General features: G+C 52.6%; 1 protein-coding gene and 2 long non-coding RNA genes across 7 annotated transcripts in view; 1 reads left to right on the top strand and 2 right to left on the bottom strand.

Moving 5' to 3' along the window:
- Window positions 1–947: 947 nt before the first annotated feature.
- On the bottom strand, window positions 948–1308 carry LOC137461712 (uncharacterized). Its single transcript, XR_010993463.1, has 2 exons — window positions 1219–1308; window positions 948–1085 (listed from the first exon to the last, which is right to left on the bottom strand). It is a non-coding gene; the product is annotated as an uncharacterized lncRNA (long non-coding RNA).
- Window positions 1309–4811: 3503 nt separating this feature from the next.
- On the bottom strand, window positions 4812–11720 carry LOC137461847 (uncharacterized). 2 transcript variants are annotated; one of them, XR_010993504.1, is made up of 3 exons: window positions 11581–11720; window positions 6950–7095; window positions 4812–4967 (listed from the first exon to the last, which is right to left on the bottom strand). It is a non-coding gene; the product is annotated as an uncharacterized lncRNA (long non-coding RNA). The 2 variants fall into 2 exon arrangements; XR_010993503.1 differs by lacking the exon at window positions 11581–11720 and adding an exon at window positions 10786–11296.
- Window positions 11721–11906: 186 nt separating this feature from the next.
- Window positions 11907–20333, top strand: part of PRDM16 (PR/SET domain 16) — a 298478-nt gene continuing 290051 nt past the window's right edge. For 3 of the 4 annotated variants that reach the window (XM_068171625.1, XM_068171626.1, XM_068171624.1), the window contains exon 1: window positions 11907–12039. In XM_068171625.1, coding sequence (XP_068027726.1) covers window positions 12003–12039 — 37 coding nt within the window. In that variant the 5' untranslated portion in view covers window positions 11907–12002. The remainder of the gene's footprint in view (window positions 12040–20333) is intronic. The other variant, XM_068171627.1, reaches the window with a different exon arrangement.

Here is a 20333-nt window from a genome sequence, read left to right as displayed (position 1 = left end):
TGTGTGCAACAAAATTTGAAATTTCTGCTTGATGGCCACAGGGGTGGAATGCTGGAGGGGAAATGGCACCTGAGCCAAGGTCGTGGAGAGCAGGGTGGAGGAAAACTGGTTGCAAACTGGGTGAGAACCATCAGGAATTGTCTTTTCTGGAGAACCCAGCCGTGTTTGAGCCGCACATTCATCTGCTTCTGCTAAAGAAACACACAGCTGCTCTCTGCCTGCATTTATTGTTTAATTCATTCATGCTGCTTGCTGGAAACACCATCCTTAAAGTCCTTCTGGGCCAGAGTTTGCTTTAAAGCAAACTCTCCATGGAAAAGGCTTTCCTTTAAATTTAGTACAAAAGAAAAGCCCAACCAGTTTTATTTATAGATCAGGGCATGAGAGATTTTCAGTGCTCAAGCCAGTGCTCTATCTGTTTCTCCCATAAAAACATGTTTAGCATTTTTCTCATCCTACCAGAAGAAAATTCTTTTATTGAGTTTTTTTTCCCTTGCTAAAATGCAGCCACTTGAATGAATGACAAAAAAATACTGGATTTACCCATTTGATAATTTAGTGAGTTGTGATTCTGTTCTTGGGTGACATGAGCTGAGTTTTGGTTATTCTTTAATAGATCATCTCTTACCTCTGTGGCTTTGGCACAGTTTATAAACCTAAGGTTGTATTTCCCAGAGATCTGTACCAGATGTATGATAAAATTGGGAGTTTTATTATATTTATTTTTTATTATTTTATTATTTTTATATTACATTTTATTTTTATTCTAGATTTTATTAATATAGAAGCATCCAGAATTTCCTTGTGGAATGTCTGCTTGTAGGAGCAGTGAGAAAATGGCTAAATGGAGAAATGGCCAGAACTGTGGCCTTTCCAACAACCTGAGAGATAAAATGAACAATTTCATATCAGTTTGTGTTTAATGGGAGGGCAAAATGTTAAACTGATTTGTTTGGTGAATGATAACGCTGCCAACACATCTTGGTTTCTATTTATTCATAATAAAGTGCAGAATTTGGGTGTCTTTCTTTAAAGTGATGGTTTTCCCTTTCCTGGTGGAGGTGGGTGGTGATGATCAGGTCCATCTGTAAAAAATTAAGGGATGAGGTGCTTATTGAGCAGAATTCTGAGCTGCTTTGCTGGCAGGGCTTTCACAGAGCTCAGTGTCAGCTCAAAAAGTGCTGCAACTCTCAACTGTTTAAAAAAGAAGTTGGGGACAATGGCAGCTTGCTGAAATGTTGAAATTTTCCCATTTTGCTGTTTCCCAGTCATTCTTTAACCCTTGTTGTGCCCTGCCAGCCCATTTTTTAGTGGCTGACACACTTCAGAACCAAAGGTTTCACTGCCTGGATGGTTCCCTCCGCTGAGCTTTGTGACAAAATCACTGATTATGACTCGGCTTCCCTTCCAAATATCCAGTGTGTTTGTCATGTGTAACTGAGCCACATTCTGGGTTGCATGAGGGAGGAGTTAAAAGGTTGTAGTGATAATTTTGTAGAAAATATGTTCCCCATATGAAGCAGTGCTGTCCCTTAAAATGCACCAAAGCACCTGGAAGTGTCCAAGGTGAGGCTGGACGGGGTTTGGAGCCACCTGGGATAGTGGAAGGTGTCCCTGCCCATGGCAGGGCTGGGATGAGTTGGGATTTAAGGCCTCTTCCCACCCAAACCAGTCTGGGCTTCTGTGGATGGGCAGGCCTTGAATGCTGCTCTTATTTGAGCCATTTACTGAGGAATCCGTGGATTTATGGGAGGAGAGATCTGAGACTGCTGTGGGAAACCTGGGGTGGAGCTGGGGAAGAAAAGGGGTGGAAATGGGGCATGTGGGGAGTGTGTGGGGTCACTGAAGCCACCCCTGTGACAGGGTGACAGCAGTGACAGCACCGGTGCTGAGGGTGTGACTGCCAGAGTGGCTCCAAGTCAGACAGAGAAGTTTCCTTAACATATTTAAGTCATTGTATGGATGATCTCACTCCATTATTTTCCACAGAGCTTCTCAGCTCACTCTGTTTAACTTTATAATTCGGAGAAATGAAACCATTTCCCCATCTCACCCCTACCGAGGGAGCAAAACCACAGCTGAGTGGCAGTGAAGCAACGCCTGATGTGTGTCAGGGCACTGGAAGGGTCCAAAATGAGAACATGAGGAAGTCTGGAGGTGAGTTTGTGTGGGTGGGATGTGCCTGCCTGGCCTCTCTCTGCTGTTTTAGGGGGGTTTGTTCTGCAAGCAGGAGCTCTGCCCAAGCATCCTGCACAGCTCTGTTGTTGCAGAGAGGATAAAAGCCACCTACTTACACCTGTTTTATGTTTTACTCCTGTATTCTTCCACCAGGGAGGCTGGAAGTTGCTTTTGCAGCAGCAGAGTGGGCAGCTTGGGCACAGAAAAGGAATGAAACAGGATTTTAAGGGGAAGGCCTGATAAAACAAGATGTCCCTTAGCAAATTGGCTTAGAGTTTGCAGCTTGCTGTGCTGCTTTTTTATGGATCTCTTCATCCTTTATTGAGAAACTTTATTTCCTTCTTGGAAATGACAAGATTCCAGCATGGAATCCCAGACTGGTTTGGCTTGGAAGGGTCCTTAAAGCTCATCCCATTCCATGAGCAGGGCAGGGGCACCTTCCAGCATCCCAGGTTGCTCAGAGCTCCATCCAGCCTGGCCTTGGGCACTTCCAGGGATGGAGCATCCACAACCTGAGCCAGAATTATTCATCCAGACTTTTGTTTGACCCAGGTCTCAGTGTAATATTTTATTTCAATGCCAGCTGTAAAAGCCTTTCTCTCCCCCAGGCTGTAAAGCAGTGTTTTCATGTTTTCTGACAAGGAATAGTGAGAGTGTCTGGTGCTTTCCCAACTGGGTCATTCCTTCCCCAAAATTCTGCTCTTTGCTCTGTTTTAGCACAGATATTCCCAGGAATAACCCCGTGGAACATGAGTCACTGCAGGAACCAGTGCCTGGGCGAGGTGGGCTCCTGGCTTATAAATGGCACAATTGTAGATACAGGAGTGCAAGGGCTGCTCTGCTTGGAAAGCTGGCTGGAAAATAGCACTCATGAGGTAGGCAGGCATTTATATCCACAGGAACCATTGGCTATTTTGTATATATTTGCATTTCATTTTCTAACCACACTTTTGGAGCTTGGTTTTTAACTATTCATTGATGAGCTTATCACGGGCTGCACCTCACGACAAAATTCTGGCGTCCCTGTGAGGCTGCCACAAGCTCTCATTTGGCCAATTTCTGGGCTAAAAAGCCACCAGCAAGGTAGAAAAGCCTGATGAGCTCCCTGCTAGATGTCTGAAGTGTTATTTTTATGTTAATCAAGAATGGGAGGGCCTGTGTGAAACTTGGGGTGTCTGAATGCAAAGAGCAGAACCCTGACAGTGTTTGTCCATTGCTGTTTCAACCCAAACCTCTGAAAGGAACGAGTAGTTTTTTCTTCCACCTGTAAAAAAAAAAAAAAAAGCCACAATAAATGTGCATTTGTGAGTGGGGAAAGGTTTCTCTCTCAATTCAACCTTCTGCTCGTCCCTGGGGGGGGTGAGCAGAGCTCCCCTGCCCTGGGAGAAGGGAGTGGGGAGGAAACTGCGAGTTTTCACCTTCTCCGTGCAAATAAAACCAAAACCTTGCACGGTTCAACACCGAAATTGTGGGGAGAGGAGAAACAGGGCTTAGCAGCCAGAGCAGAGGGATGAATCCCTGGGATGTGTAAATTTTGTCTTTCACCTTCCTTGAGCTCTGAGCTGTCCTGTCCTGCCTTGGATGGTGCTGTCGTGTGTGTGAGAGGCTTTTCGGCTCAGCAGTTATCTGCAGCTGATGTGACACTGCGGGGAGGATATATTTCCCAAAACTTTCTTTTCCGGGGATTAAAAGCCGTTTTTAAAAGAATTCCCACCTCGTTCTAAGCCGTAACCACATTTAGGAGGTTATTAGTGGGACAGCAGCACACGAAGAGGGGGACACGAGGTGATCCCAAGGCATGCCTGGTGTAATTCTCCTCAGCTTGGCGAGCTCTGCCCAAGGAATGAAGTTGACTCATTCTTCCTGGATGCGATCCACCTCTCATGGAAATCGATGGAATTCTTTCTGCTGCCTTTTTAACACATGTTCTTACAGTTACTTTCTCCTCGTTTGTAAATCTACATGAACTCTTGCTTCCCTGCGGTTAAAAATATTATTTTTTCGGTAGTGATGGACCAGTCACTCCGAGAGTCCCGTAAATACTTTCCCATCTCTGGTTATGATCTGCAGAGCCGAGCACAGGAGCTCTTTGTGCTCTCTGCGCTTACACCACCTCATTGATTCCGCCTTTAAGGTCAGCGGGGAGAGCCGGGGTCCTGCCGGGGGGGTCAGGGGGGTCCCCCAGCATCGGGGGGTCCCGGGGGTCCCGCAGCCTGGGGAGCGCGTCCCGCCCGCTGCCCGCTGCGTTCCCCGCTCCCCCGGGAGCGAGGGATGACGGCGACATCACCTCACACCCCATCAGGTTTTTTGCCTTCCCCCCCGGCCCGTGAGTTATGCTCTGAACTGCCTTTTTAAAGATTTTTTTTTTTTTTTTTTTTTTTTTAAGGAGCTGCTTTGTATTAAATGAATAAAATATGTTCGTGTCCCGTCGGGTCCCTGTTCGCTTCCATTCCGCCCCTTTATAAAAAGGAGTTAATCAGGAATGAGTTGCCACTGGCTTTTTGCAGTTTATCGCATTCCCCAAAGGAGTTTTACATCCTCAGCCCATTGGATCATCATCTTTTAATCCTAAAAAGAAAACTCTGACTGTGTATGGGGTGTTTGAACGCGGAGATCCCGGCGCCTTGTAAACAGTTTTGGGTTTTTTTCCCCCCAAACTCAGTAAAAATTTAGGTTTGCGTTTATTTTATGCTCTCCCAGATGCTTCTGGTATCAAAATCTCACCGCTTTAATTTGTTCAGCTGTAGAAGAACAGCGTCTGTCCAGCGCCGAGAATGTTTTCAGGTGCTCTGGGAACAGATAAATGTTTCCGATTTTAGAAAACGCTGTTAGGATTTAAAGAAAAAGGAGCATTCGGAGAAGGGTTTGAGTCTTTTTCTTGTTTGTTAGGGTGAAAAAAAAAAAGTGTTCTTAATTATGACTTGCGGGGTTGGGGGGGATGCTTGGAAAGCTCCTCCAGAAAAGTAATTCTAAACAGTAAAGAAGGGGGGGGAAAGGAGGGAAAATGCTCTATGATGTTTTATTTTAATAATCCTTTGCAGGCATGTGAGCTGTAGTCTGAGGGAGAAAAAAAAATAAAGAAGTTTCAGGAAAAAGGCACGAACAATACCGCCTTTAAACCCAAATCTGCAAACTTCTGAGAATATGCCCTCGTATTGAATACACCGGATTTCTCTCCCGAGCGAAGGGGAAGGTTTTGTTCGTTTGGACAGTCTTTGAATACTGTTCTAAAACTTCTTTCAAGTGGGAACTGAAGAGAGAAATGTTAAGTTCTGGGAGGAGACAATAAGTTAGCATCTTTGAGCGGAGTCCCTTGCATGCAAATCAGCCTTTTGGCAATTTGGGGAAGTTTAATTGGAAGGTGGAAGCGTGGAAAGATAAGAAAGCGGCATCGGCAGGAGCTCGCTGGGGGTCCGGGGGGACGCCGGGCCCCGCTCCTCACCTTGCCCGGGGACCCCGGCACAGCCCCCGGCCCGCCCCGTCGGGCATCGCCCCTCTCCCCCCGCTCCCCGCTCAGCTCCCAGAGGTGTCTCGGAAATCAATCCCTCGCTCTGAAGTTCCTATAATTTTCACCTCATGAATTTTTGTCGCCCCTTTTCCCCCCGCCCCCGGGACTCTGTGGCAGGCCCGGACGGCGCGGCCGCGGCTCTTGGCTGCGCGCAGCCCCTCCTTGGGATCGCTGCTCGGGCTCCTCATTTCCCACCGCCGGAAAAGGTCTTGAACTCAATTAATAGCTAATAATTATCCAGCCAGCCCCGCCACGGCCGTCCTTAGCGGGGGGAGCGCAAGTGAATCAGGCGCGGACTCCTTGGGTGTCCCCTTGGGGACTTTGGCTGCTCTTTAGGGGCTGAGCCGCAGTCCCGCACACCCTGGGGCAGCGGAAGGAGGGGGCAGTGAGGGGACACCCCCCGAGGGCTCCATCGGGGCTCCCCAGGGGAGGGGGTCACCCCCGGAGCGGGCGCTGCTCCGCGGGGACGAGCGGAGGAAGCTCCGAATTCGGGCAGGGCAGCAAATGGCGATTTGGGGTTCAGCCCTCGCCGCCCCCACAACGTTTAATTAACACAAATGCGGAGCCCTGCGGGGCTGCGGGCCTGGCTCGGGGCTGCAGGGAGGAGAGGGGGTGCCCCAGGCAGGGGAACCCCAAAACCGGAGCTGCGGGAGGGGAACGCGCCCCGGCCCCGCCAGCGGCTGCATCTCCCTGCGAGCCTTCAATCGGGGGGAGTTCTGTCAATTCCGAGGGAAAAGGCGACTCAGGTCGTTGTGGTGCCTTCAGAATTGGGCGTTTCAGCTGAAAAATGCTTGATCGAAAATTGCCCCACCGATACCTGTTTGCCAGGGCCACTTGCCGCAGGGGAGAACGTCCCCAAAAGCCCCCGGGAAGAAGAGACCACAGCCCTGAGAGAGGTCGGGCTCTTTCCATGACAAAACTCTGCTGAATTACAGCGCGCATCGTTTCCATTTTGCTTTCATCTGGCAAGCAATCTCCGGGCAAAAATATTTTGATCAAACGTCTAAAAATATTGCTATAACTCACTAATTTCCCTTCATTCCCAGAGACCGTCAGGATTAAAATTGTGTTTACATTCCCAAAACTGTCTGTTCATGGGAGACAACACTGCTCGATGTCTGACGATTGTAATTATAATCATGTTCAAGTTAGATATTCAAATGTAAATTGTGCTTTTCTTTTTCTTTTCTTTTTTTTTTTTCTTTTTTCTTTTTTTTTTCCTTTTTTTTTTACGACTTCTTATTTTAGGACGTGAATTTTTACCTTCGCTGGGACCAGCAAGGCGCAGCCTCGCGCGGTGGAGTGTAACGAATTCGGAGGAATTCTTAGAGCTGAACATGTTTTTTGAAAAATCTGAAATAGCAATTGACACGGTGCCTTTTCATGGCCAGAGGAGCCAGTGTTTTCTTCTAAGAAATAAGGAGAAAAAATAGTCTGATCCCATCATTTTGATGCACAGACGGGTTTCAGTGCAGCTGGAATATCAGGGAAGAGGTGCAGGACAGTGAATGCAGGCACAGGTTATGTAGCAGTATTAATCTTTCCCTCTGTATTTCATCGCTAAGGGGACCAGCAAGAGTGACTTAATTTCTTTTTTTTTTTTTTTTTTTTTTTTCTTCCCTGTACAAAATGCATCCATTTCTCCCTTTCTCACTGGCGCTTGTTCCGGCGCTTCTCAAAGGTTTTCGGGTAAAAAAAAATTAATTTAAACCAATGAGAGTGTAAATAGGTCGCTTCAGGAAAGGGTCTGGCGGGTGGAGGATGTGACACCCGCACTGAGCTCCATCACCCTCCACCTGCATGCAGAGCAGCTCGCAGCCACCCCGAGCGGCTCCGTGTGGCCCCGGCACCGGGGGGAGGACCCCGGCCGGTGTCTCGCCACCTCCTTACAGCGGGGAGGGGGCGCAGCCACCTTTGCAGAGTTGGATTTTTGTTATTTTTGTGTTCTTCGCCTCTCCCCGGCCGCCAGCACAGCCGCTGCTGGGAAGGCGAACTGTCCGCGCCTCCTGCCCGGGGCGAGGGATGCTCGGCGTGGGCTCTCCCCGGGCCCCCCGGTGTCCCCGCAGCCCCGGGGGTGGCCCGGGGCTCCCGGCTGTCCTTAACCGCCCCCTTGCGCCGGCTGCTCGCAGGGAGCGAGGCTCGGGAGGTGTCGGAATTCCTCGGCAGGGAGGATGCGAGGAGCGCTGCTCCATTGCGTGGGTGCGAGGCAGCTCCTCATCACCCCGTGGGTGCGCTCCCGCCGCTAATTAGCGGCAGATTAGCAGGGAAAATCCCCAGGGAAGCGTGTGACATTCTCAGCGCCTGATCTGCGACCCCGCGGAGCGCAGCCCCGTCCTGTGCCACCGGGCTCTTGCGTAGTTTAAAATATTAATTCCCGGTTTAATCCCGCCGCAACCGTGAGCAGAAACAAGGAGTGATTGATGCGAAAATCCTCGGGAAGGGGTGACTCGGGGCGTGCGGCAGCGCCCGGACAAGCTGGACGGGCTCAACCATTTTAATCTTCTTTACTGCTTGAAAATACTTGTGCAAAACAGCTCGCCAAGCGCCTTTCCCCTCTCCCGTGCCCCCGTGGGTGCCCACCCCAGCCCGGGGTTCCCGGGAGGACCACGCGGGGAGCGGAGCTGGGCAGTTCTCATGCAGCGCTTCACGTGGAGCGTTTCCCTGCAGAACACCTGGGAGCACATGGCTTGTGCCGGAGATGCCAAAGAACCCACCCGTAAATTCCTGCCACTCCAGCGCCCCCTCCCCAGAGCTGCGGGGACCCCCCCACGCCGCGGGGGCTGCGCGCTGAAATCTCTGTTAGCGGGGCCGGGGTGGAGGAGCAAAGAGGGGCGAGGGCGGAGGGGATCAACCCCGAGCAGGCTCATTTCGGGACCACCCTCTCCCCTGTGCCCCCAGACCCCACAGACGCCCCTCGGCCTGGCCGTGCAGCCCCGCGGGTCCCTGTCCCCTGGCACGCGTGTGCCGCAGAGGGGCTCGGCTGCTTCTTTCCCTGCAGGAGATGATTATTAAATCTCAGTGGAAAATCGGCCGCCTCCGGTGGAGTGGTTTTCCCCTTCAGCCATCCCCGGGCTGCCCCAGGCTGGCCGTGGGCAGAGTTCCTGGGGAAGTGGCGGAGCACGAAGTGGCTCCAGGCCGGGCAGGGCCCCGGCTCCCTGCGCCGGCTCCTTGGCAGCCACCCGGCTTGACCCGGCAGCGCCGAGAAGCTTCCTGGCGCTTCTCCCTTCCTCCACGGTCATTAATTTGCCGGTCCCCGTGGAAGCGACACGCACTCAAACAGGTGCAGGCTGGAAAAGCCGGTGGCCACCGCGGGATGCTCGCCCGCCGGGACAAGGGGGGGCTTCGGGGATTCCGGGGGGGGCTGAGAGGCTCTCCCTGCCCGGCCGCACAGCTCGCTGCGGGGCTTTGCTGAGCCCCAGGATCCCTCTCCTTCCACGGGGACTCAGAGCCGGGATGCAGCGAGGCCCCGTGGAGCCGGGGACGAGCCTCGGTGGGAGCAGGAGCGTGTCCCGGACGGGCTGGTCCCGGAGTGCCCGGGCCCCTGCCCTCGCCACCAGCCCCCAGCTGCTCAGGCTTACAGCGAGCTGGGCAAACGGGGCCCGTTCCCGGGGCCGGAACCGCAACCCGCCCGTGCCCGCTGCGGGAAGGGATCCCACTCGTGTCGGGGATGGCAGCGTGTCCTTCCCCACACGCACCGCAGCCCACGGCCAGCATACCCCGGCACCGGCCCTTCCAAATTCGTTCTCTTTTTAAAATTTTTTTCCCCCATCTTTTGTCACCCTTTTATTTTTTAAAATTTTTATTTAGGGCGGGGGGGGGGGGGGCTTTCTTTCCCTTTTCCCCCTTTCCTGGGCCGTCAAAGCGCCTCAGCCCGGCCTTGCCGCCCCGCTCCGTGCCCGCCGGCGGCTGCGGGAGCCCCGCTGCAGCCCGGCCGCTGCCGCCTCGGCCCGGCAGGAACGCGGCCGGAGCCGGGGAAGCGGCACGGGCAGACCCGGGACGCCGGGGACAACCGGGGCAGCCCCAGCACGGCGGTTTTCGATCTCTTATCGGTGGCTTCGTTTGCAGAAGCATCACCTAAACCGTGGTCCCCCCACACCCACCCCACCCGTGCAGCCCCGAAAGCGTTTTGCTACTCCCCAAATATCGCCGAGCGGCTCCGCTGGAGCGTGGCTGTTCCCCGCAGGAATTGATTTCTGGGGGAGTCTGGGTGATGGAGATGCGGGGGATTTTGGCGAGAAAACAAAAGCCAGGGTTGTGCGGGGCTCGGGCTGCGGGGGGGCACGGCCGCGGTGCCCGCCCGGTGCTCCGAGCCTTCCGTGACCTTCGTTCCCCGGCTCGGGGACGGGGACGCGGCGACAGGGGCATCCTCCCCTGGGCAGCCGCGGCTCTGCCGGCTCTACCCGGTCTTCTGCCAGAAGACCTCTGTAATAACAGCGAGAAATAACCCTGGACAACGTTTTCAAGCTGAAATCCGCTCGTCCCGGGAGTGGCTCGGTGGGGGACGCGGGGACAGCGAGCGTCCGGGAGGGCTGAAAGAAATATTTCAATGAGTTGGAAACACTCGAACTCCTGTTTCACCGGTGAGGCTGGGAAGAGCTTGTTTTTCCAACCTCGGGGTGCCCGGCGCGCCGTGGAACGGCGTCCTCGAGGCAGGAATTCACAGGCACCGCTTCGGCATTTTAGGCGACACGTGGCTCCGAGCTCCCTTCAAACGGATTTATTTTATTTGGCCTCCTGCTCCCCCACCCTTCCCTCGAACGCCGGCTCCTCGGTAGCATCTGAAAGGCCTCTGCTCCCATTTGCAATTAAAGAGTTTATTGAGGAGGGGAAAACCGGTAATTAGCAGGAATATTCCCCCCCTCCCCAGTTCCACCTGCAGGGCAGGAGTGCAGCTGGCGGAATGGCTTCCAGCAGGGACCTGACGCACCCACACAAGTTTTGCTTTGTTTTTTGCGGTGCCCTTCGGTGCGAGGGCTCCCCGGGATGGGTCCGCACCTCCAGCGCGGAGCGCCGCGTTGCCCTCACCCCATTATTTTATGGAATGTTTAAGACGACGCGCGTTTTCTCCCTCTCTCCATATTAATCTCATTAAATCCTACCTTTCAACCTTCTTCCGTGACCATCTGACCTGGCCACTTGAATTAAAATAGTGCTTTCTCCGCAGTCAAAGCCAGCACATCAATCACCGGCTATTTACACTTCGCTCCTCTCTTCAAAGCGGCTCTGCCCCAGCGCTCGCTACCTCCGCTCGGGGGGGCGGCCAGGTCCTGGGGGGCTCCAGGGGTGTCTGTCCTTCCTCTCCCCCCTTTCCTCGGGTGTCTGGCGGCTTCCCCCGTCCCTGGGGAGCGCTGCCCCAGCGCGCTGCCTTCCACCTGAAAGGCAGAGCAGAGCGGCCGCCCTCCCTCCCCGACCCCTCCCGGCTGCCCGCGGGGTGCGGGGCCCGGGGCCCTCCCGGCGCGGCTGCCGCGACAAACCGAGGGTAAAACCCCCGCAAACAGCGACAAACCCGAGCCGGGGATAAAGGAGCGAAGCTGCCCAACGCTGGAAAAATTCTGGTAGAAACACGAGAAATACCGACAAAACACAACAGCGCAAGTTCTGTTATTTTAAAAGTTATTATTTTTAAAGTTAGGCAACCCCCGCCCCCCCCCCCGAGCCGAAGGGGGAGAGGAAGGCAAAAAGAAAAAAAAAAAAAAAAAAAAAAAAGGTAAAAAAAAAAAAGGAAGAAAATAAAGACAGATACTGGTTGAAAAGTTACGTAAATAAACATTTTTCAGATTAAAAACAAAAGCATGTCCAAACTAGGAACGTTTACAAGATGACAACTACTAACAAACTTTCTCTACAGCATTGCTATTTAGCAGTAAAAATAATAATAGAATAATAATAATCACCTCTTTATAGGATGGCACCTTGATCCTTAAATATTGTCCAGTGTGTAAGGTCAGTGTGCGGAGGGTTAGGAGCGGAGAGGGCTGATTTTCCTTAAAGGGGCAGATCAGGGGAAGGCTGTGGTGGTGCCGGCAGAGAGGAGGGGGCAGAGATAAGTGGTCTGAGGAAGAGGATAGGACAAAAAAAAAAAAAAAAAAAAAAAAAAAAAAAAAAAAAAAAAAGAGAGAAAAAAAAAAAAAAAGACCAAACCAGCTCGATGATGATGAATACATTGGAAAGTTTTTTTGGCCCTGGTGAGGGTGTCAGATTGAATGCTCTGTGCGCATGTGCGAAGGTGTCCAAACTGACAATGCTGGGGAGATGAAGATAGTGTGTAGCTGCTTCTGGGCTCAAGGAGGAGGAGAGGAATCCACACGCCGACACGATGAGATCCAAGGCGAGGGCGAGAAAACTGCCCAAAAGTAGGTCCTTTCTCTCCCTTCTTCCGCGTACCGGCGGCGGGGCCGGGGGCACGGAGCCGGGCCGGGGGCTGCGCGGGGCTGAGCCCCTCTCGCCCTCCCCGCGGCCGCCGCAGCCCCGCCGCCCGCCCGCCCCTGGGCGCGGGTCCCCCCGCGCTGCCCCGCGCCGCTCCGCGCTGCCCCGCGCCGCTCCGCGCTACAGCGGGCGCGGCGGGCGGGCGGCGGGCGGTGCGGGGCCGGGGGAGAAAAGCGAAAGTTAGCTGGAAGTTGACGAAAGGGGATAGCGAGCAACTTTTTTTTTTTTTTTTTTTTTTTTTTTTTTTTTTTTTTTATTGAGTCGTTCCAAGTCTTGTGAAATAATATTCCCGGCTCCTGAAATAGTGGGCGCTAGAGGTCTGCGTTTGGCATCTGCCGGCGGGAGCCGAGAGACGGAGCGCTGGAGAGAGGGGGGAGAGAGACAGGCAGAGACGGCGGGGGGGGGGGGAGTGGGAGAAGCCCTTCTGGTCTCGGGAACAATTATCGAGGAGAGGGAAGGAAGAGAATTTGTAGCAAAAATGGATCCGCTCTCAGTGAGGGGCTTTGGAGTCGCAGGTCCAGAGGGAAGATCCTGAAGGCAGCTCGGGTGTCCCAGCTGGGGGTTAAGAAGGTCTGGGGGAGGGGAGTGTGGGGGAGTGTCTTTAATTTTTAATTTTTTAAAATTTACTTGGGGGTGGAATTGCAGCTCGTTAAGGCTCGCGCAGCTTTTTCCCTCCGTCTTCCAGCGGACCCTCTCCCGTTCGTTCTTTCTTTCGAGTCGTTTTTAGACTGGATTTTCCGAGGAGGAAGGAGAGTGTGGCTTTTGTAGGGAAGAGCGGGTCCTCTCTGCCCCCGCTCCCGCAGAGTCCCGCTGCACAGGCTCGGGATGGTTCCTCGGTGATTCCTTGTTAGGTTCCGGTGGCAACGCAGGATCCCGGAGCCCGGGCAGCCTGTCTCTCCTTTTATTATTATTATTATTATTATTATTATTATTATTACTACTACTATTATTTAGTTTCTGTTTCGCTCTGCCTCTGTGCGAAGTATCTGGACATGCAGAAGTTCCAGCGCAGTCTGTGCCCCGCTGGAAACTCCGCTCGTAGCGCTGGGAAAAGGCTCGGGCGAGCAGCAGTGCTCGGTCCGGTTCCTCGTGTGGGTTTCCAAGGGAGCACCCGGGGGATCTGCGGCCGCTCAGAGCCGGGCGTGGGGCGGGGGGATCCCCCCCAGGTGAGGGGATCCCCCCAGGTGATGGAGAGCAGCCCCCCCTTGCAAGCCCCTTCGGGGTTCAGCCTCTCCCCGCTGCTGCCGAGGGGTCACGGGCGCTCCAGCCCTCCCACACGTGGGCTCCGAGGTTGATTTTGTCATTCAAGTTCGTCATTTCGGAGCCTTTCCAGGCCGCCAAGGTCAGCCAGGGCCGGTGCCGCCCCCCGGGATGAGCCGCCTTCCCGGGGAGGACACCCCCGTTCCAGGGGGGATCCTTCTCCAAAGCCAGCGCTGCTCCTGGGGCCAGTTTTCCTCACAAAGTGGCTTTGTCGCCGGGTTTGTCGCCGGCCCCGAGCTCCGGCCGCCGTTCCTGTTTAGCGGCCGCCACGCAGCAGCCCCAGGCCCCGCGCTTCACCTTGGTGTCGTGACATTTTCCGTCGCGCTCCAAGAAGGTCTCCCTGTCCCCAAAGCGTGTCCGTGTGTCCCCCGAACTCCTCCCTCGGCTCTGCGGGCACCAGTGCTGCTCAGGGCGGGATGGGTGACCCTTTACGTGGTCAGCATTGTCACCTCATCTCTGGGGCTTTATACGGGAAGTTCTTTGAATTAATCCAGGGTTTTTTATTTTACTTTATTTTATTTTTTCAATAAATACTTGTTTTAAGCATCCCCGTTCAAATAATAACTTTTTAAAAAGTCGTCACTTATTGTTTTAGATTGTTAAAGTGAAGAATGATTTTCAGAGCTCTCTTGGCTGGAAAAGCAAAGTTCAATGGTTAAATAAGGCGGAATATTTCACTTTTACTTTTATTTTCTTCCTTTTGTTTGGTTTTTTTTTTTTTTTTTTTTTTTTTTTTTAATCGCCTCTCCTTCTCTTTCTTTTTACTTCTTGAAAAGGCCCCGGGTTTTTTTGCAGATGTGCCCCGGCGGGTTCAGTGCGGGTTTTTACAGATGTGTCCCTGGTGGGTGCGATGCGGATCCGGCCGCGTTTGAGCGCGGGTGAGACTCTCCACGCTCCTCCCGTGAGCTCTCAGCGAGCTCCTGCAGCTTAAGGGCTAAAAGGTTTTCGGTGCCTGGATATCTCAGGAGCTCGGGGAAGAGTTGGGAGCCCCGCGGCCGGGAGCGAGCCCTTCCCGGCGGCCGGAGCCGCGGCCGCGAACGCGCCTGGAAGCGCCTGCTCGGAGGCTGAGCCCTGATTAAAATCAGGTGTTTAATACAATACAAGGCCCAACGGTTTATGGGGTTTCAGCCGAGGATTTTTGAGGGATCACAGTTCAAAACAGTAGTCCAGAGCTAAGGTTTCAATATCCCAGGAGTATTTATTTGCCGAACAGATTAAACACGGACACGAGTGTGGGATCTCGCTGTATTTTCCCCGGCGAGGTAGCCACAACTTCTTTCACCGCACGGAACCCCGCAGGTCCCTTCCCAGCTCGTTTTCCTGGCTGCTTCAACCCTGGGAGCGGCTGCGGGTGCTGGGAGAGCCCGCACGGCCCCGGTGCGCGGCCGCCGAGCCGGGCGAGGCAGAGGCACGCGGGGCTTTAAAAACACGCTGTGCTGGAGAATTTCATTTCATTGGACAACATTTTAAGCAGATGTGAGGCTCCGCTGGGAATTCGACAATATTACCTGCCTGGGAAAAGGGGCGAACGCGTGTGCGCTGGAGTGGGAGCGGAATTCTCCGCGGTTTCAGTCCCACTCACACGGGGAGAGCGGCAGGTACCGGGGGCAGCGGAGCTGAACCGGAGCCGGGAATGGTTCTCGCTCGCTCCGTGGCTCCCGGCCGGGCTGGGAGCCTTTGGAAACGGCTGTAAATCAAAAGACGAGGCTCGCTTAGGGTGCAGGGAGGCGCAGCAGCCCCGGGGGTACCGGCGCCCAGGTGAGCGCTGCCCCCGCATCCCTCGCAGGGCCGGGCTGTGCCCCGCGGCTCCGGGGGCTCGGCCACCCGTAGCCTCGCCTTCGAGGCGAGATCAGCGGGACGGGCAGGTAGAAGGCCACGCCGTGTCCTCGGCTCCAAAGGCCTCGTCCTTCCGCGAGAAAATAAAATCTGGGTGAGCGGGGAGAAGGCTCGGCAGCAGCCGGGGGTCTCGCTGCTGCTGGCAGAGAGAGGATGCAGAGGAGGCGAATGACACAGGAGTTGGGCGCTGCACGCTTAGAGCGAATTCGTTTCCTTTCGAAATCCCTGAATTTCGGAGTACAACTACAAGACCAAGCTACGCACGGCAGGGCAGGATCACAGGTTCTTAAATAAATGCTCGTGCTGGCAAACGGTGGCTGATATTTCTGCAGCCCCGTTTGCTTTTCACTGTTAGGAATAGGACCGAGGCGCACTTCGGGGCCGGAGTTTTCAGGCAGCGCTGGTTCATCCTCCGGGCAGGCTGGATTGTCAGGAAAATGGTTGTGAACCCAGCCCTGCCGTGCCCGGCACCGGTTCCTCTCTTTCAGGCTTCTCCTTCGAGGAGAGAACAGGCTTTCCGTTTAGTGACATTTTATTAATTTTATTTTAATTAGGGCTGAAGAGACAGTGAAGGGGAAAGGGAGAGGGAGAGGAGCGAACGCAGAGCTGGAGCCCAAGCGCCACTTCCCGGCGCATGGCTCCGTTTGTGCTCCCACAGACGCTTCCAAAGCTGCAACGCACGGAGCAGGAAAATTTATGGCGCTTTGGGGCGTTTAAATTTTTTCCCATCTCCGAAGATCTCCCTCTGCCCTGTCCCTACCCAGAGCCCTGGCCCCGAGGGCGGACACCGGGGAGCGGAGGGAGGCAGCGAGTGGCCGCGCTGTGCCCGGCCCGGTCCCCTGCCCTCGGTGACCGGGACGTCCCCAAAGCTCTCCCAAGCGGCGGCCGCGGGTGCGGAGCCGCGCAGGTGCGGGGCCGCTGCCGCCGGGTCCCCACCGTGGCTGGGTCCCCCCTGTCCTGCCCCGGATCTGTTCAATTAGGCAATTAGGGATGCGGGGCAGGGAAAGGGGGGGAGGTGGGGGTTGATCCGCTAATTAAGGTGATGCATAATTAACGCTTCAACAAAAATCGCCGAGGATTTGAGATCACTTTACTCTTAATTTTTTTTTTCTTTTTCCCCCAAATTCTACAAATATAATGTATCAATTCCTCCACTCGTCCTGCGTGGTTTATTTGGGAAAAAAGCACAGAGGGAACAACTGCAGGGCACGTCCTCTCCTTGGCCTGGGCAGGAACTTGGCAAATGGGGGCACCAGGCTGGGGTTTTGACGAGGGGCACTGGCTGCTCTCACCCGCAGAGCAGCAGGTCCGAGGTGCCAAAGTGCAGCGGGAGACGCAGGGACCGCGGACTGAGGTCTGGCTCTCGCCCCCGGCAGTGCTCGTGGGTGTCCAGGCAGCTCGGATGAGGTGCGGGTGATGCTCATCCACGTGTGTTCACATCACGGGGCACTGGCGTGTCTGCACAGAAATATAAGTTTATAAAGTGCGTCAGAGAAAGGCACGTTACCGCAAATTCACCGAATTCCCGATTTCACTGAATTCCCGTTTCCTGTAAAACCTCCGTGCCGGTGCAAGACGTGTCTGTCTGTGCAGAGGCGTTTGTCTGTCGGGCTGGCAGCGCACATACAAAGGTATTAAAACACGCATTAAAATCACAGCTACTGTACGGTCACGACCCAGAATGTTCTGTGCAGAAATCGGACTGAATCTGTACTTTATGTTTAGTTTTTTAACTCGAACACCTAAACCTGCCTTATTTTTAGGCTTTGCACTGGGACTGCTGTGTGAGTTCAGGAATAGCACAGGAGGTCTTTAATGAGCTGGGAGGATTAAAATAAACCAAACATTTCCCTGCTATTAAAAATACCTGGGGAAGACACTGAGGTCGGGAAGAGCACAGAACTGCCCTTCTGCCCGATTTCAGCGGGGTCAGAGAGCCCCGAGGGGAGCAGGACTGGGAAGAGCCGGCCGGGATGAAGCGCAGCGCACCTGAAGCGCGCACGATCCCCACTCCCTCGCAGGCAAAAGGCGAGGCAGGAGCTTGGATTTCACGCCACGGCATCGCTGTAATTCATCGCTGCCGCTCGCTGGAATGATAACCCGGCTCCTCGGGCGGCTGGGAGCGTTCCACGAGCGGGGAATTCTGCCGGGATTCTCCGACCCCGCTGCGCCGGGCTCCACCTGCCCGCCGGGCTGCGGGCTCCGGTCCCTGGAGGGAATGGCACGGGAATCTCCCGTGCCGCAGGGAAATCGCCTCGCCAGGCGCGGCTGAGCTCATTGGTGTCTGCAAAGCAGCCGGAGATTCTCGCAAGGAAAGGCCCTGTTGAGTGAGAAGTGTTATTATTGTGATTATGGCTATGATTATTACGGCTTACGTGTTTTATAAAAGCTCTGTGCTGTTTAATAAGGTGCTTTAAAGACAAAGGCCTGAGAAGTTTGCAAACATGAAGGAGGTGAGGCTCAGGAGCCACCTGGATGCTGGGGAATGAGTTGTTATCCTCCGGCAGGGCTGGGGAAGGGAGGAGGTGTGTGCAGTGACTTGTGCAGGATCCTGCCCGCTCCTGGTGGCAGGATCAGGAGGAGAATCCACATTTTTCAGAGCTGCTTTTGCCCTTCTACCTGTACAATTTCCATTCTCTCCGTTTATTATTATTTCCCCCCTCGTCTTGTTGCATTAAAACTTCAGCTGTGTGAAATTGTTGAGTGGAAGAAAATCCTGCATTCCCAACCCAGACCCTTCCTGTGGCACAGGGCTGATGGCACCTGGGATTGTTTGTGCCCTCCGTGGGCCAGGACAAGCTCAGGCTTTGTTTCCACGACTTGCTGACTCTCCCCTATTACTGGATGTGTTTATTTCCCCCTCCCCAGTTAGAGATTATTTAAATGACAAACTCCGATTTAGCGTGACTCCGAACGCTAAGGGGAAACACCCAAATCTTGGCTGAGTAATGATTTTCTCGTGCCTATTTCCCAAAAGATAGCGTTCATCCCGTGGGGGTGAGAGCCCAGCACACCAATAAATGCATGTCCACAGTGTCTGTCTCCAGCTGGGGATGGACACATCCCAAGGGGATGTGGAAACACATTTGTTCCACTCTGGGTAACAGCCTGTTGATATGGCATCCCCCTCCAAAATTCCTGCTGGGCTTTTGGGCTTTCTGATCTTAAATACACTTCCCCCCCACTTTTTTTTTTTTTTTTTTTTTTTTTTTTTGGAAGAATTTCAGTTCAGGGATTTTGGAGTGGAAAAGATCTACGACCTTATTATTTCTTTTTATTTTCCTAATGGATTTTCATGCATCAGCGCTACCTCCTCACGGCTGTTTATTTTCATTTTTATTGCAATTGGGTTTGCGTTGTGCACCGTCCAAATCTGTAACGCACTGTCCCTGTCCTGAGGAGGAATTCTTCCTCCTCTTCCTTCCTTGCATGATGGCACCTTCTTTGCTCATAAAAATGAAATATGACTTTCATCCCTGCACTGAGTGTGCATCATGCTTCTGAATGTTCATACCCTGAATAAGGAGATTTTTTTATCTTTGAGTTGGTTTTTTTTTTCTGTAATTGGGAAGAAATTTCCCTGCAGCAAGAGATGTCTTGGTGGATAGGTTTGGAAAATGAACTCCCTTTCCATGGATTTAAGTGTTTCTCTGTGTAGGACAGTGGGAGGAAGGAAAGTTTCTGTTCAGAGGGTGACTGAACTTTCATCATGTACCCTAAAAGAGGTGTTTTGCCCAAATTTATAAAGAAATAGTTAATCAGGTGGGGTTTTCTTTACCACTGAACCCACTTTTGTGCTGCAAACGAGGCCACTGGTTCTCTTGGGGAGACATTTGCCAGGTGAAAATGGACTGAGACAGCTAAATTATTTCCAGTAGGCCACAGAATAATGCTCCCATCATGGTAAATCTTGCTTTGTGCCGAGCTGGTGTGGAAAGACTTTGTCTTCTCTTCACCATTCCCTTTTTGGAATTATATCTGGGACAAGAGCGGGGCTGGCTGCACCACAGCTCTCCCCAAAGCAGGGGCTGCACAGGCACTGGGGGTGAAGTGTCAGCCCAAGAGAAACCAGGTGCTGATTAATTTTTGCCTCGATAGTTTTACATCTTTCAGGTGTTTTGCTTTAAGGCCCGGTTTGGGAGGTGGTGGGTTTTTGGTTTTTTAGGGGTTTTTTGGGGTTTTTTTGTTGTTTTTTTTTTTTTTTTTCTGCTCTGTTGTTCTTGGCTTGGGAACTCTCCTAGCAGAGCCCTGAGACACAATGCCCTGGCCTCAGCTATTGGGATCAATTTAGCCATCATTACCAGATAACACTGTCAACCCGTTTGAGATCCATATTTGTTTAATAGTTAATGTTCTGGACAAAATACAGAGGGCTGGGGAGAAGTCAAACTGCCCTGAATGCTCTGCTTATTTTATATCCACTATAACTATTTTTGTCCATGAAAATTGGCTTAATTATATCAATGGAATGTTTCTTTTTCAATTCTGTAGGCAATTAGTCCATCTTGCTGGCTGCAATTTATTTTAATAAAAAAATAAACCAGTGGCGTGTTCAGTTCCTCATCCCCTGGGGACAAATGCGATTGGTGTGTTTAATTTCATTAACTACAATGCGGCCTACTGGAAAAATGTATAAAATCAGCTTTATACAGCTTAAACACTGGCATTTGAAACAAATCATTACTGCATTAGCTGTCACCCTGGTAATTCTAGAATCCAAGACAAAAATATTATAGCTGTTTTTATAACCCTCTGCAAATACACTGTTAAAATAATTTGTAATCATTTTTTAAACATGGCCTGATGTTTTCAGTTAAAATATCTTATCACCACCAGAGAAGGTTGGCTATTCATTATCGCGTGGAGGCTTTATTGAATGATTCATGGGTTGCTTCCCCAGCAGAAAATCCCCTCCTCTCTGCCTGAAGTTCCCTGGTTTGGAGATGGACTCTCAGCACTCAGGGATTTTTTTGAACCAAATTTGTGTTGCTCCAGTTGTAATTCCAGGTTTGGGAGGGCAAGTGCAAGGAGCAGTTTCATTAGCAGTGCAGATGAGGAATATTCAAAAATTCAGCTTTTTTGTCCCACGAGAAGCAGTGGGGAACATCCTAAACCAGCTCTGAGT

This window comes from Anomalospiza imberbis, chromosome 23 (genome assembly GCF_031753505.1).
Source record: "Anomalospiza imberbis isolate Cuckoo-Finch-1a 21T00152 chromosome 23, ASM3175350v1, whole genome shotgun sequence".
In the NCBI taxonomy this organism is placed as follows: Eukaryota; Metazoa; Chordata; class Aves; order Passeriformes; family Viduidae; genus Anomalospiza; species Anomalospiza imberbis.
The sequence above is the reverse complement of the archived record's forward strand: the minus strand, read 5'-3'. Positions and strand labels throughout refer to the sequence as shown.